The sequence below is a fragment of the Maniola jurtina genome, chromosome 18 (genome assembly GCF_905333055.1).
Source record: "Maniola jurtina chromosome 18, ilManJurt1.1, whole genome shotgun sequence".
In the NCBI taxonomy this organism is placed as follows: Eukaryota; Metazoa; Arthropoda; class Insecta; order Lepidoptera; family Nymphalidae; genus Maniola; species Maniola jurtina.
In genome coordinates, this window is record NC_060046.1 from 10,033,863 (window position 1) to 10,050,904 (window position 17,042).

General features: G+C 38.3%; 2 protein-coding genes across 2 annotated transcripts; one reads left to right on the forward strand and one right to left on the reverse strand.

Annotated features, from left to right (window-relative positions):
• The first annotated feature begins 332 nt into the window (after positions 1 to 332).
• Positions 333 to 16,730, forward strand: LOC123874222 (nuclear cap-binding protein subunit 1). Its single transcript, XM_045919460.1, has 10 exons — positions 333 to 514; positions 599 to 1,380; positions 1,655 to 2,073; positions 2,291 to 2,428; positions 3,114 to 3,217; positions 14,167 to 14,414; positions 14,829 to 15,072; positions 15,530 to 15,645; positions 15,803 to 15,991; positions 16,471 to 16,730. The coding sequence occupies exons 1-10, from the start codon at positions 475 to 477 to the stop codon at positions 16,582 to 16,584; spliced, it is 2,394 nt and encodes a 797-aa protein (XP_045775416.1). The 5' UTR covers positions 333 to 474; the 3' UTR covers positions 16,585 to 16,730.
• On the reverse strand, positions 3,458 to 11,195 carry LOC123874221 (mucin-5AC-like). The gene is made up of 2 exons (XM_045919459.1): positions 11,071 to 11,195; positions 3,458 to 6,807 (listed from the first exon to the last, which is right to left on the reverse strand). Exons 1-2 carry the CDS (start codon positions 11,107 to 11,109, stop codon positions 3,586 to 3,588), a joined length of 3,261 nt encoding a protein of 1,086 aa, XP_045775415.1. The 5' UTR covers positions 11,110 to 11,195; the 3' UTR covers positions 3,458 to 3,585.
• Positions 16,731 to 17,042: the final 312 nt, after the last annotated feature.

The following is a 17,042-nucleotide window of genomic DNA, read 5'->3' on the forward strand; positions in this document are numbered from 1 at the left end:
CCTCAGACTAAAACAAAATAGTAGAAAGAAGTTTGCAACAGATATGTTTTCCATTTTTTTCCAACTGGCTTTATGGCTCTAGCTTCTAGTCTATTTGAGCGTCAACTTAATCATTTTTTAAAGTCACTTCACTACATAGCAAAATAACCTTAAAACTCCGTTTTCAAAAGAAGACTATGCAGCACAGTGCACTTTTTTAGATATTAGGTGCATTAGGACTTATTATCACTTTACAATATTAATTACAATAACTAACTATCTAGTTACCAAAATATAAAGGTACCAGTGGAAGGACAGCTACAATAATAAAATCGTTTGTTAGTATTCTGGTTATAAGTCTGTGATATGTCAAATTCGCCAAAATTTGCGTCAAAAATAGTTTACGTTTTTGCTTGTTAGAAATTTAGAAAATATTCTTTTAATTTAAATTAAAAATCTCGTGGTTTAAATCATTGAATAATTCAATTTAAAAATATGAACCGAAGACGTGCTCACGAAGAAGAGGATGGCTACGGTAATGCTTGCAAAATTAGTAAATTATAGGTTATAATATTGTCGGTGTAATGGTCGAATAATGTAATTATTTTATTTATTTTAGAGCGTCTACATAGAAAACGTCGTCGAGTATCAGAAAACCAAGAGATTGAAGATAGATTGGAGTCGCTAATTTTAAGAGTTGGAGAGAAGAGTAGCTCCAGTTTAGAAAGTAACTTGGAAGGTTTAGCAAGCGTTTTGGAGGCAGATTTGAGTACATTTCGCGTTAAAATCTTACGTATTTTAACAGAGTGTGCAATACGTATGCCAGAAAAGTGTACGATATATGCTACATTAGTTGGTCTACTCAACGCAAAGAACTATAATTTTGGCGGTGAATTTGTTGATTATATAGTGAAAACTTTTAAGGAGAATCTTAAAACTGGCAAATGGAACGCGGCTCGGTACTGTTTGAGGTTTATATCTGACTTGGTGAACTGCCACGTGTTGGCTGCATCATCTTTACTGACTTTGCTTGAGACACTAGTTGATTGCGCGAATGAGGATGGTGTGCCTCAAGTGAGACGAGACTGGTTTGTTTTTGCCGTTTTGGCCACACTGCCTTGGGTGGGCAGAGAATTGTATGAAAAGAAGGAATCACAATTGGACCATCTACTTGTAACAATTGAAGTTTTTCTAAACAAACGCAGCAAGAAACACTGGCCAGCACTAAAAGTGTGGTCTGCAGACTCCCCACACTTGCAAGAGGAGTATTTAGACTGTCTGTGGGCACAGATTAGGAAACTCAGACAAGATAATTGGTCTGAGAAACATATTCCAAGGCCCTATTTGGCTTTTGATTCCATTTTGTGTGAGGCCTTGCAGCATACACTACCTACAATTCAGGTAACTACCACTTTGAACAGACTAAATAATATTATATAGATTTAGATTTATTATTCAAAAACTTTTTTTGTGAATTTAATAAATAATGGTTATTTGCTACACAAATCATTTATTTTTTCATCAATTAGTTTTTAAGTAGGTACTCAAATTATTCTACTATCTAATTGAGCCCTAGTTGCTTTAAATAAAGATTATATTATATTATTGTTATTATAAATCAGTCAATTTTCTTTTTATTCTTTATTCTTTCTTCATTTGCATTCATTTTTTTCAGCCACCACCACACAATGATGGGGATACATACCCAATGCCACGAGCAATCTTCCGCATGTTTGACTACACTGACTGCCCCGATGGCCCTGTGTTACCAGGAGCACACTCCATAGAGAGATTCCTTATAGAAGAGCACCTCCATAACATCATAGAAGCATACCATTTAGAGAGGAAAGAATGTGCTGCCCAACTTCTATGTTTCCCATACAAAGCTAAAATACCCTTAGAGTACTGTATAGTGGAGGTTATTTTTGCTGAACTGTTTAACTTGCCTACTCCTAGATATTTGGAGATCTGCTATGGGTCAATTCTTATAGAGTTGTGTAAGCTCCAGCCATCAACTATGCCACAAGTTTTAGCACAGGCAACTGAAATTCTGTTCATGAGGATTGATTCTATGAATATTGCATGCTTTGATAGGTAAGATTTAAAAAATATTTTTATTAAAAACTAGCCACCTGCCCTGGCATGGATAGCTAATTAAAATTTTCGTAGGGATCTCTGATTTTAATGAAAATAAAATATAACCTATGTCTCTCAGGAATAATGTAGCTTTCTAGTGGTGGAAGAATTTTCAAAAACAGTTCTGTAGTTCACCTCATAAAAAATATGAGTTCAATGTTATTATTTTCCATAGGTTGGCGAATTGGTTTGCATACCATCTAAGCAACTTCCAGTACCGTTGGTCGTGGGAGGAGTGGGAGTCCTGTGCTCAGCTGGACCCAGACCATCCCAAGCCCAGGTTCATTAGAGAAGTGCTTGGGAAATGTTTAAGGTAAAACATTATCCAGCAAAGTTTGTAATCTTGCTCCCAAAAGTAACAAAAAGGGAGCAAAATCTTGCACTGTGATTTCAAAAGTTCACATATTTGATTCCCACCAGAAGCAATTTAGGGAGTTTCTAATTGCGCCCAGACAAGTCGCCAAGACTTCAGGGCGCTAAGAATACAATGTAAATAGTTGTAGAATATTGTAAATACAATAAATACAAATACAAATGTGTGCTAAATTGACTCACACCCGTATTCACAAATGTTACTATGAGGTCTCATAGTGTGCTTCAACACACAGTGCAGGTTCCACTAATCAGATCACATCAATTTACAATGATCGTGATTTTTGATTTATTGTGCAAAATGTTGAAAAAAAAAAAACCCAAGTACGGAACCCTCAGTGCGCGAGTCTGACTCGCACTTCACCAGTTTTTTTTTTTGTTTGGAATGCCCTATTTTTTTATACTACATAGACTTAGGTCATTGTGGTTAAATAAAATTGGCATATCCCATTCAGGTTGATCGATTTTTATCTTGGATTGCATCATCAACCATCACTTACCATTGGGAGAGATTGATCAAGGGCTACTAAAAATCTAACTCCTAAACATGTTAACAATTTGGTGCTATTTTGGCCCAATTTTATAAATTTTTATCATACTCTCTAAGATTTAACTTCTTTTTCTAGATTGTCATACCATCAAAGGATAAAGGACATGACACCAGAGTCCCTCGCAGCATTTGTGCCTTTGAAGCCAGAACCCATCTACAAGTACTCTATGGAAGGTGCAGGTAAGAAAACAGTATTTATATTCTCTTTTTATTATCAAAACTTGCTTACAAAACATCTTCACTATATTTAATTTAACTTATCTATTTATAATAATAGTACTTTTAAGTATATTAATATTTACAATGAGGGAGCAGCAGTGTACAATAAATAAGATAGGGTTAGCATGACTGGATTTTATCAAATCGAGAAAAATCGTGAAAATTGTATAGACTCGCGCATGAAACATTTCTTGATGGTCATGTTAGGGGAGCAAGATTTATGATATATATTAAATGCCTTTTCTATTTGTGTTCTTTTATTATTAAATTATAAAAAGAAATAAATTAAAGCTGCATTATTATTGGTATTCTACAGTAAAAAGTTCAGTCTATGACATGGCCATTAGTTCTAATAAGGTGTAAGGACGTTTTTCTTTAGCACCGTTTCTATTCGAGTTTCTGCCTGATTCTTGTTTTTCATCTGATTGGAATACCGCGTCATCATCGATTGAAGGTATTTTGCTGTTCTCATATTCTTCATCATCAACATCATCATTTTCATCATCCTCATCTTCATCACTACCATACTGATTGTTGGTTTTCTTTTTACCCGATAGATGCATATCCAAGAATTCTTCAAAATCATCATCAATCTTCAAGTAACTATTGTGGTTTGAACTCTCTTCCTTGTCTAAGTCGGCTCTGGAGTGACTTGGATCTTTTTCATCATCATCATTGAAGTTGAAATTTAAAAAATCTTCAAAAATATCACTAGTTGTCGATGCTTCATTAGGGATTTTCGCTGTTGTAACGGTGTAGGTCTTCGGTGTTGTACCGACAGTCTCCGCATGAATTTCGCCCGATTCCTGAGTTGTAGAAATGTTAGTTTTTTTCTTTTTACACTTTGTTTTGTTACTGGCTGGCGTATGTGGCGTAGTCATTTCAATCGATGATTGTGTGGTTGTAGGTTGGAAAATAAATTCTGATTGGTCTTTAGAATCCTCTTTAGAATCATCCTCGTAATATTCATCACTTTCTCTATCGGTGCTTTCTAGTGGTATTACACTATTCGTTTCATAATGTTCAACAGTTTCGTCGTATTTAGTCTGAGCGGTAGTGCTTAGTGTAATGGGTTCCGCACTAGAATTAGGCGTGTGTTCAGCGTGGCTTCTCTCCCTTTGTTCGTCGTTTGGACGAGGTGTGGTCGATGATACGTAGCCGTGGAAGTTAGAACCTTTTCTTCTATTGTTATTTGATATTGAAGATGGTGTTGTGACCGTTTGATTGCTTCCATTCCATCTATCATGTTTGATAGACGTTCCTTTAAGCATTAATGTTGACTGTCGGAAACGGTTTTTACTCCTCGGTAGTGTGGGGGAGCCAGTTGATTTGGCTGTTGTGCTCGGTGATTGTGTTGTTGTAGATGTTTTGGCGGTGGTCGGCTTTGTTGTTGTTGTGGTCGTTGTTGTAGTAGTAGTAGTAGTAGTACTGGTTTGCGTTCTGTTGTGAGATTCTCTGTGAGATGTTGTAGCTCTCGGAGCACTTGTTGCAGCAGACGTTGCTTGGGGCGTCAAGTCTTGCGACGATCTCCTTTTGAGTGTGGTTTGTGGAGCTTCAGTTGTCGTCGTAGTTGTGGTCGTGGTAGTAAGTCTCTTATGTTTTTTAATTTTGTCTTGTTTGGCGAACTTGGGCGGTGGACGCGTACGCTTTCTGGGTTTGGCTGTGGTTGTGGTTGTGGTGGATTCCTGCTGCGCTTCAGTGGTTGTCGTGCTCCTCGGTCTCGCAGTACTCGTAGTGACAGTCGTCGAGGTGGTCATCGGTGTAGTTGTCTCTGGTGCTTTTATTTTCTCTGTTTGGGAAAACATCGGCGTTGTCTTGGTAAAAGCTCCTAATATATTCGCCCAATCCATAGTTTCGATTTCTTCCTCGGAAGTCGATTGAGCAGTTATTATATCGGGAGTTGCCGTGGTGCTGCGATGTTGTTTTCCGTGGTCGTGTTTTTTCGGAGGTTTCTTGCCGGTCGCAGTCGGTTTTCGATTTTTGTTCTGTTCGCCTTTTTTAGTGGTTTCGATGATATCCAACTTTTCTGGTACAGTAATGTCACCAAAATTCATTGTTATCGGTCTAAATGCACTGTCAGCAAAGGAATCCGAACTTTGCACATCGGTAATTTGCGGGCTCGGTCTGAAATCAATCGGTCTGTTTGGTCGATGAGACTTTGTCGAGTGCATTAATTTCAAAGGGGGCATGGGCTTGAATGGTTTCTTGTCCATTGTTACGAAAACACCGGGTGGAGCATTATATATGGGTGGTCTGACGTGGTCTGGAAAGTAGTTTGCTTTTGCTGGTGTTGTTTTGTACTTATTGTAAGTTTTGTATATCATAGAGTTGTCGGGAGCTAATGACGTGTTGTCGAAATTCTCCGCAGACATCTTGTTAGTCACTTCATTCGACTGGCTTTTATGTGGAAGTGGTGTTGGTAAGACAGCTGGTCGAGTCGTCTTAAACGTTTGACTCGATTCTTCTCTGTGGTCATGTGAATAGGGAGCATACGGGTTGTTATTAGATGCAGTAATTATGCCCCCCATATCCAAATATTGAGGCTGGACTGGGTGTATTGGGGGTGTCTGCAAAGGCGGCCGAATGTTCTTACCGGGATGAGGTCTATAAGGGTAGGGTATCTGTTGGTGTTGGTCATTATACATTCCTGCGTGCCCTATTTTAGAGTATGGCGGTGGTGGCGTAACGAAGGGACCTTGCTTGTATCTTTGAGGAGGAGGATCGTACTCCTCCTCTTCGTCATCAGAAAAGAAAGACGAAAATATCCTATCTAATCCGTGGAGGTAATGTTTCCTGCCGGTTTGTTTCACTGGTGATATGTTTTTATGCACCCAAATTGCCCTTTCGGGCATCGGCGTCGGATGTAGCCTGTGCCCGAACCTGCGATGTTCTTGTGGTTTATCTATTACGCCGTACGGTGAACTTTCCTTGACTGTAAATGTTCGGATTGGATTCTCGTGTGGCTTTCTTTGCTTTTTAGGTATTTGCGAGATGACTGAAAACGTGAGCTCGTAGTGATATTTCCCCGGGGACGTTTCCCTTTGCCTCACACGTTTCACCGACCAGAACGCCTTGACGTCTCGCGCGCAGTCGTCGTCGCTGCATTTTTCTTTAGACCTCTCGTCTTCGGCGAAGCGGAAGCCCGCTCCGTCTTCTAAGAGTCGTCCCTTCGCCATTATCGTAACGTCTCCGTAAGCGCCCGGTTCCTCCTGCTGGATTCTATCGAAGGGCGCCGTTTTAATTTTATCCCAGAGATCGTGATCGTCGATCTCTTTTGAATCATAACTGCCCGGTTTACTGTCGGGCGATATAACTTCGCCCTTGGCGATCAGTTGGTCGATTTTGTCCCTGACGAGGGTGAGGTACACGCTGTGCCTCAGCGCGTCCTCCCAGTAGTGCGCGGGCACGGCGGCCACGGCCCGCGGCGCGTCCGTGCGGAAGGTCTCGTGCAGGGTGGCGGCGCGGCCGGCTCGGCGCTCGTGGTGCCAGTCGCTCAGCGGTATGGGCGTAGGTCTGAAGCCATCGTTCTGTGCGTGGATTCTTCTTATTATCTGGAATGACAAACGCTCAGTATCAATTAACGCAAATATTGACACTCGCCGTATATTAATGAGGTATCGGACCGCGGTTATTGGAATCGTAATTGCTGAAAAAATATTTTAATATGCGTTTGAAAGTAAAACGGCGTCGACGGGAAAGTGCGCGCTCGGCTAGCGTGCGGCGCGTCGCGTGCCGCCGCCAACCCTCCCGAGGCGATTTCCCAATACACTCATACAAATTGAGTTTTTCCGAGCGTATTTTATTAGATAGTTATTATTAGTGTCGCTTTACATAAAAATCAGCTTTTTATACTTGGTATTATTTAATTTGTCAACCATAACACGATTGTGCATTTATTATTGTTATAAAAGCTTAAGCTAAATGTTCCCACAGTGCTCGTATAATAAAAACTAATTAATTAAAGTTCAAGGTGAATTCTGTGCTCTTAATGAATAATGTTATTATGATTTAGTGATAAAACCTGTAACTTTGTTCAAAAGGTTTTTAATTCAAATAAACTTTTACAAGTGCTTTTGAATCGTCGAAACAATCTACCACTGGTTCGGAATTCCCTTCCTCCCGAGAAGAACCAGCAAGAAACTCGGCGGTTGCTCTTTTCGAACATTCAATTAGGTACACGGTACACCGCACCACGTGCTACGGCGTTACATGTATGTTTTATTTTGCTGTTATCTGAGATAACATCTGGACCTAGATGTTTAAGCGGCGTACAGTTACATCTCGTAATATTGCAGTATCTAATGGCTTTACATTCGATTTTCATTTCAAGGGCAAAACGTAGACATACAAGGTAGATATGCCAAAAAAAAAACGATTTCTTTATTTATCGTAACACGGTTTACATATCATCATCATCATCATCATCATCGCCAGCTTACTGAGCAGGAGTCTCCTCTCAGGTTGAAATCTATAGACCGCACTTAGACTTTGCTTAGACTTAAGTTTCAGTTAAAACGAGACAGATTTATGCCAGCGTCATAACGCTGTCTCGTTTTAACAGTGTCTTAAGTCTGAGCAAAGTCAAAGTGCGGTCTATAGATCTCAGGCTCAGAATAAGATCTATTTGACTATAGTCCACCATGCTGGCCAAGTGTGGTTTGGCAGACTTAACACACCTTTGAGAATGTTATGAAGAACTTTCAGGCATGCAGGTTTCCTTACGTTTTCCTTCTACCTATACGATTAATAAAAATTCTTTTTTTCCGCAAATCTACCTTGTAGTACGGTTGTTAGGGACTTATGTGCGTTTTAAGACTTTTAAGCAATTAAACATTCGTGAGAAAACAACACTGCATGCCTGAGGGTTCCCCATAATGTTCTCAAAGGAGTGTGAAGCCTGCCGCACTTGGTCAGCATGGCGGACTATGGCATATAACCCTTCTCATTCTGAGAAGAGACCCGTGCTCAGTAGTGGGCCAGCGATGGGTTGTTGATGTGTTTGGTTATATTTTTAACCCCCGACCAAAAAGAGGGGTGTTATAAGTTTGACGTATCTATCTGTGTATCTGTGTATCTGTCTGTGGCATCGTAGCGCCTAAACGAATGAACCGATTTTAATTTACTTTTTTTTGTTTGAAAGGTAGCTTGATCGAGAGTGTTCTTAGCTATAATCCAAAAAAAATGGTTCAGCCGTTTAAAAGTTATCAGCTCTTTTCTAGTTTTCTTGTAGAAAAGAAGGTTAGATAACCGTTAGGTTCATAATATAATGTCAATTGACAAATGTCAAGCTGTCAAGATGGACGTTGCCTAGATACATAATTATTTATTTGAAAATGATGTTTTGGAAAACTCAGATACTTTGGATCATAGGCGCGGAATAGTCCAAGAAAATCGGTTCAGCCGTTTGAAAGTTATCAGCTCTCTTCTAGTTATTGTAACCTTCACTTGTCGCTGTTAATTTACACTTGTTTGATTAAAATTTTGATTAAAGAATGTTAATTTTTAAAAGTAGTTTTGTCCCGTTAATCTTTCATCCATTTTCATAAAATTCGTATAAAGGTAGATTACCTTTTAAGTATGTACCTACGTGCTGCATGTATTTAATGAATTAACACCATTAAGCATTAAAGTTACGATTATGATACAAAGGCATCAATGCAAATGATAGAACAATAAAAACTGAGTCTGTTTCCCCACTGACATGAGAAAATCACATCCAGACACAATACCCCACATCGAGGTCGGTGCGCTATCCAACCGAGGTGATATTGATCTTTGCCGTGTCATTTAACAAAAATTTTACGAATAAGAGCATGCTCTATGAATTACTTAGAGGGGTCTCTCCGTCACTCGTTCCATACAAACGTAGTTCCAATTTCATTTGAATATTAAGCAACCAAAGTCCATGAAATTTTGCAGACATATTCTAGAAACTAATAATTATGTCTGTGGTTTTCCAGATTTCTGTTAAAATATTCGGTTTCAAAGTTACGCGGTATTAAAAATTCACATACAAACCTTTGAGCCCCTGTAATTTTAAAACTACATATTTTTAGAAAAATCTAAAACATCAGAGACACAGATATTAGTTTCTTGAATATGTCTGCAAAATTTCATGGGCTTTGGTTGCTTAATATTCAAATGAAATTGGAACTACGATTGTATGGAGTGAGTGACGGAGAGAGCCCTGTTAATCTGCTATTTTTTAGGGTTCCGTACCCGAAGTAAGGCAACGGGACCCTTTTTTACCTAACTACTTGTACGTTGTAATTTTCATAGAGTAGGTATGTGTTGCATTTGCAGCTCTATAACTACAAATAATAAAAACCGGCCAAGTGCGAGTCAGACTCGCGCATCGAGGGTTCCGTACTAGAGTCGTATTTTGCACGATAATAAATCAAAAACTATTATGCATAAAAATAAATTCAAATGATAAAGCGTTTCAGAAAGCCTTCAAATCTGTACTTAGGACTTAAGTAGCGTACCAAGTTTTAAAGTAAATGTGACCAAGGAACCATGAAGAAAGTCATCCTTTGCGTTGCTTGTTATTATAAACACGCATAATATTATGAATCCCCAGGTGTGTTTGTTTGTTAATTCTTAATGAATCAACAACTCACACGATTGTATCAATGCTTAAATACTTCCTGGATAATTTAATTCCGGGAAAGTTACCTACATTTTTACGGAGACGTTGCGGGTATGATATTTTTTGAGTTACCTTTAGCAGTATTGCAATAAAAAGTATTAAGTACTTTCAACATGCCGAAGCAGGTGAGTGGTAGATGCATTTGACAATTCAAAAATACTTTTAAAAGTTTATTTGAATAAAAAATATATCTATTCTATCATATTATTACATACAGTATTTTATACAAAAGAACTTTTATCATAATTATTAATATTCGTCAATAACAATATAAATAGTAAATGTCACAATATAAATTATAAATTTATTTAATTTTTTTTATATGCTAAAATTTAATAGGGCAACGATAGAAGTTGCTAGGTGTAGCTTTATTCTACGAATAGCTACGACATTAGACGGTCATTCGAGGGATGACCGGCTTTCCGTAGCCATTCGTAGCAACGTTACGATTATTTGGAGGAAAAAGCTTGAAATACTGAATTATGTATTAATTTATCAACTTTTTTGTTCAATAACAAAGGGTTTTGAATGAATTTATGAAATAATTTATACAAAAAAAAAACCGGCCAAGTGCGAGTCAGACTCGCGCACTGAGGGTTCCGTACTGGGGTATTTTTTCCAACATTTTGCACGATAAATCAAAATCTATTATACATAAAAATAAATAAAAATCTGTTTTAGAATGCATACGTAAAGCCCTTTCATATGATACCCCACTTGGTATAGTTATCTTACTTTGAAAATTGAAACACATTTAAATTTTTTTTTAATGTACTATTTTTAATGTAAAACAAATCCACGGTTTTCAGATTTATTCCAGTACTTGTGCTATAAGATCTACCTACCTGCCAAATTTCATGATTCTAGGTCAACGGGAAATTATAGGTTTCTTGACAGACACGACGGACAGACAGACAGACAACAAAGTGATCCTATAAGGGTTCCTTCCTTTTGAGGTACGGAACCCTAAAAACTTAAACCCACGAAAATGAACTCGTGAACAAAAACAGTAATTATTATTAACATTACCAGAAAACTTTAAACCACTCATCCATCGCATACAAACTATTCGTAAATAAATATCAAACGAACCGCGAGTTTTCGACGTGATTTATTAGTAACATTCGTTCTGGAAAGCGGGCGTAATTTATCTGATTATACTCACAATTAGTGTAAAGAAAACGCAAAGCAATGCGGATCGCATCTTAGTACACTTCACTGCACGTTCGGTTAACTGGCCACTTATAGATTTCTCTAATTACTTATTAGTTGTACGTATATGTAGACGCGTGCGCCGCCGAGGCACCGAACATCGTGGACTGAAGGCACTCATATCAACCCCACTTAGTGACTAATGTGTAAGCGGAAAACTTAGCTTGTCTCCTACACTAATATTATTATAAACAGGTAAAGTCTGTAACTTTGAATGTAGGGGGTAAATTCCGGAACTAATGATCCTATTCTTCAAATTATTTCACTGATAAATACCTACATTATAGTAAGAAAAGGGGTCTTAAAAACATCAACGAGCCAAGCATCTCAAGCAACCGTCTCTGTTTAAGAGAGTAGTAAATAAATAAAAAAAAGCATAGGTGTGGGAAAAAAATTAATTTTCATTTTTCACTAGCTGGCGTAAGATCAAACGCCTTCTTATATAAATATCATGCAGGGAATTTCTTTTTAGTATGGTATACTTATTACAAAAATATACAAATTTTGTATTTTTAATCAAAGATATTCTAATTAGAAATTCATTCTTACACCTACTCGTATTAAAAATACAAAAATGTGTGTCCGTCTGTCTGTTACCTTTTCACGACCTATTCGTTTAACCGATTTTGAAGATATTTGCTACAGGGATAGCTTGCATCCCGGAGATGGATAAACCATCCCGAATAATCAAAGAGTTCCCACGAGATTTTCAAAAAACCGCGGTCGAAGTCGCGGGCATCATCTATCTGCTAATGAATAAATTGATTCCAAAAAACTCTCAAAAGTTCAATGAAATTATAATTCAAACATTCATATTATATTTTACAATTATAATTTAGCTCACGCATTATAGTTTCACACACTTCCATACAATACTAAGTAGTTACATGATAATTATAGCACCATCCTCGTTAGGAAACTCAAGAGATGGTTATCGTCCGTATAGCGATCAATGGAGGCGCATACAATACATAAATACCATCGATGTGCTAACATCTGCCATACACTTTACATCGGAGGAAATTGCAATTCTTTCCGTAACTAAACGTACCTACATACCTACCGCGCTGTAAATAAAAAAAAAAGATTCCGACGAATTGAGAACCTCCTCCTTTTTTGAAGTCGGTTAAAAATTTGAAAACGAATGAAAACCTATTTCTACTATTTTTTTTAGTTGTTATTGTGTCATTATTATTTTATTATTTATTAATTTTAATATATCGATTATAATCGAGCTGCAAAAAATTCTTGTCAAGTTATGAAACCGCTCTCTACTAAATATTTATAGGTACTTGTATTACTTCACATATTTCGCAATTTTCTACATAATTTCGCATTATTTTGCAATTAAAATACACTATTTCAATGTGATTACCAGAAGGAAGTGATTTGACTAGTAAAGTAGCATTGAATGGTTTCATTGACAAAAAACATCAATCCCACACGCAACTGACGCCAGGAACATACAAGTCGTTGGCAGTGCCAATTAGCTATTATTCTAAGACTACGCATCATCAGAAATTAGGAGATCCGTAGGAGAAATAGAGTAACCGACATAGGGGTTGCGAAGCTGAAGTGCTGGGCAGGGCACATACTCGTAGTTCGAAAAACCGATACACGTTGAGGTCCCAAGGTGCTTAAATGACGAGAAGACCACTAGTTTGTAGTGTGTGGAAGTCCCCACAAGAGACATATGTCATATAATGATGATGATGATGATCATCCCTGACAGCCGTGATAGGTCAGGCATGCAGGTTTCTTCACGATGTTTTCCTTCACCGTTCGAAACCAATTCAAAACCAATTTATTCACGATACTCCATAGGATTATTGTGATTAAATTAGTTTAATCTCCACCATAATTTTTGAATTTGTTTCGAAGAACTCAGTCATTGCTTAACACGCACATAACTCCGAAACGTTACTAACATTATTTGGCGATCAAAAAACTGTCCTAGAAATAAAATTAATTTGAATGATAGGAAAAGATAAAAGCACTTAATGAAGTCGTTCCTATTCAAAATGGGGCTGATGAAATATGGACACGCGAGTGGGATAGTGAAATTTCTCGTAGCGCGAACACTTTCCATCTCGTGTCTTTTTAGCTGCTTTTATTTAGTACTAGCTGAAACCCGCGACTTCGTTCGCGTGGATTTAGGTTTTTCAAAATCCCGTGGGAACTCTTTGGTTTTCCGGGATAAAAAGTAGCCTGTGTGCTAATCCAGGATATTATCTATCTCCATTCCGAATTTCAGCCAAATCCGTCCAGTAGTTTTTGCGTGAAGGAGTAACAAACATACACACACACACACACACACACACACACAAACTTTCTCCTTTATAATATTAGTGTGATAATACCCGTATCTACTGTATTAGATACCGATCGTTCATCTCAGAACACTAATTTATATGCGCTTTATAAGTTTATATCAATCACATTACGAAAGAATAGATTTTCTTTTGTTGAGCAGCTTAGTTCTTATGTCATAGCAACGGCGGAATTACCCGGTTAATATTCAATAGTGGTTACTTACTACCGCTGGCTTAGTGTACCCAAAAAGGGATTTTGGCCTCCAACACTAAAAAACCTTCATGTCAGACCTGCACTACCTACTTCGTGCCATAAATCCCACTTGAAAGATTTTGAAGGTTTTTTGTACCAGCGTAACTTCCTCTTAAGATATCCAATTGGGTGTTTTCTTTTAGGACAATTCTCTGCCATCCTCTCCAGATTTTTTTAGTATCAAAAATAGCGAGCAAACGAGCAGGCAGGTCACCTGGTGTTAAGTGATTACGCTGCCTATGAATATTTGCAGCATCCAAGGTACTGCTGATGCGTTGCTGCCTTTCAGGAATTTGTTAGTCCGCCCCTTGAATAACCCCATGTTGTAATCTAGTGGAAACACAATGTTCAAGCCATTATAGTAGTGTTTATTTAATTTTCTAGTCAGTATAATGTTTCTTTCACAAGTTCTTGTATCTTTAGGTCCTTTCTTAGTTGATATTAGAATTTCCAAATAACAACGGTATTTTTTTCTGGTCCACAGCTTCCTTACCAGGAACAGAAGCAGCGCACCAACTGGTCGTGTGCGTGCGCAACAAATGTACCCCAGAAGAAGCTCTCAACGTGTTGAGAGAACTTCCCAATCCGTTGAGGGAAGGGGACGCGAGCGCGGCGCATGCGGCGTACAACCCTCTCAAAATAGACGTGTTTGTCCAGACCCTGCTCAATCTCGGCAGCAAGAGCATCTCACACAGCTTTGCTGCTATATCGAAGTTCCATTATGTTTTTAAGGTAAGCTTATTAGCTTATTCTAATTGCGCAATTGCTTCTGAGATTATTCTATTGAATAATCTCAGAAGCAATTGCGTCTATCTACTTATGATTTTCCTTATACGCTCAACTCTTTAAGAGGGATGGAAAAAATGGGGAAGCTAATTTTCGGGGGACGAAAAATTTAGGAAGGTTAAAAAAAATATAAAGCAAAGATTTCCATATCATCTTTTAGTTAAAATTAGTTTCAATTTTTAAAATTAGTTAAGCCATGAGTGCTGTTAATTTATTTGTGCCTTTGTGTCTGGCAATTTTAACATACATGTATGTTACCTATGTTTCGACTATATTTTATTCATGCATTCTTAGACCCTGGAAGGCAATGTTATGTGCGTATATGCTGCTACTCCTAATTTTAAAATCGCTGTTCCCAAGATCCTTGCGGAGTCGGAGGAGGCACAGATCTACATCCTGCGTAACGTGTGGGAGCTGTGGCAGCGTCACACTCAGATGGTGTGCGTGCTGGTGGACAAGATGCTCAAGACGCAGATCGTGGAGTGCTCGGCCGTGGCCACCTGGCTGTTCAGCAAGGAGATGGCGCCCTACTTCACGCGCGGCGCGCTGTGGGAGATCCTGCATCTCACTATTGACAAGATGAACAAGCACGTCACCAAACTGAGTAAGTAGTGCTGGTGGACAAGATGCTCAAGATGCAGATCGTGGAGTGTGTAAACCTTAATTCTGTAAATACCATTGGCATAAACTGACGAGTCAAACATCGGACAGGCAGCTTCTGCAGTCGACCTGTATTCTAACTTCTTGCAAGGACTGTTTAATAGAGTATTGGTCTTTCGAAAATTGCAGCATGAGGATAATATAAGGATATAACATTCTATACTAGATCTGTGATCTGTTAGAGATATTTTATAGTTACTGAGAGTTCCTATATAAAATAAAGTAATCGATCCAGAATACAATAATTTAAAGATGCTAGCCACTTTTTGAGGTGGTCAAACTTTGTGGTCGAAGTTTGTTTGAATGTCGTATTATGTGATGTTGATATAAAATGAACTATTTTCAGTCATTCACATAGCATAGAAGAATTGCATTCAATTCATGTTAGTGTTTTCTAATAGGTAAAGAATTACAAGAGGCGAGAGAGGCTCTAGCTAGAGCGGACTCGAGCAGCTCTGAGTCAGAAGACGAGAGCGGCAGCAAGAAGAAGAAGGATCATGACAAGCCCACAGAAGAGGTAAACCTTATTAGGGAAAAATTAATATTACGTAATTTTTATTAGGAATATTTGTTGAAGATTTATCTTTCGGGGTGATGATATGAGTGTTATTTCATCATTATAATATAATGTACGTTTGTCGACTTTCTCTAAATGAATAATAATCTATTTCCAGGCAGTGGAGCGTATGGAGGAACGCTTGGAGATGGCGCACACAGACCAGAAGCGTCTGTTCCTGATCGTATTCCAGAGGTTCATCATGATCCTGTCGGAGCACCTGGTCCGAGCCGACACGGACGCGCGAGATCCTCACACGCACTGGTACAAAGCCACCCTGGCGAGACTGCGACAGGTCTTCTTACTGGTGAGTTTCTGAAACTTCTTAAGCCCATACCCCTTTGGTTTCTATTGGTTTGGTATCTATATAATATGGAATATTTCATAGACTACGGAAGGACTACGGTAATTGAATGGGGGACCGACTTTAAACTTTTCCACTTGGTGGGCACGTTAAGACTTTTACTATGTTAGTCGAGTCTAATGAGGGAGGATCTAACCCGCGGCAGAAATCCCTTAAAATGATATAAAGGGGCCACGACCCAGAGAAATAAGGATTAGGAAAGGTATGTAGTGTCTCAAAGATAGATAAGCCTCAATAGCTCAACGGTTATAGGAGTGGACTGAATTTCGAAAGGTCGGCGGTTCAAACCCCACCCGTTGCACTATTGTCGTACCCACTCCTAGCACAAGCTTGACGCTTAGTTGGAGGGGAAAGGGGAATGTTAGTCATATTTAAAAAGTAATATTCTGTTTAAAAAAAAAAAGATATTTTCTTATTTGCAGCACCACGAGCAAGTGCAAAAGTACAGCAGCACTCTCGAAACGCTTCTCTTCACGCAGGACCTGGATCCACACATCTTGGACGTTTTCCATCAGTTTGTAGCACTTACCGCGTAACTCAGATGTAACATAGACTTCAGGTGTACACTATTCCTGTATTTCTAACTGGTTGGCTCGAATTAGATGTTTTGATTGAGTGAAAATACTGGGTGAATATTATATGAGGCATGGAAGAGGGGTATTTCAAACAAATATCGCACTGTCAAAATTAGTATCAAGATTCAAGATACATCAAGTTGTAAGCAAATCGGAGTTGCAGCCTGCAAAAATTTTTGTTCTGTGGCAGTACTAGTAACAGAGGCGTTGATTTGAACCCATTTTAAACTCTAATTGACTGATTTTAAGACAAATTAAATCACAAAATGTGTCCTTAGCCACTAAGTCTGAACTTTCTCTTTTTCTTTTTTTCTTCTTGTGGCTTTTAGTAGCTTAATTTTCTCATATTTCTCATTTCTTCATAATTCCTCGAACACGTACGAAACGATTTGCTTCCTCTTTCCTAATTCGAACCGCTA

Excerpts from the sequence above, each read along its gene's own strand:
- LOC123874221 (XM_045919459.1), bottom strand. The coding sequence starts at position 11,109 with ATGCGATCCGCATTGCTTTGCGTTTTCTTTACACTAATT. Across the intron at positions 6,808-11,070 it reads GCGTTTTCTTTACACTAATT|ATAATAAGAAGAATCCACGC; the intron begins GTGAGTATAATC and ends TTGTCATTCCAG.
- LOC123874222 (XM_045919460.1), top strand. The coding sequence starts at position 475 with ATGAACCGAAGACGTGCTCACGAAGAAGAGGATGGCTACG. Across the intron at positions 515-598 it reads CGAAGAAGAGGATGGCTACG|AGCGTCTACATAGAAAACGT; the intron begins GTAATGCTTGCA and ends TATTTATTTTAG. Across the intron at positions 15,073-15,529 it reads CAAGCACGTCACCAAACTGA|GTAAAGAATTACAAGAGGCG; the intron begins GTAAGTAGTGCT and ends GTTTTCTAATAG.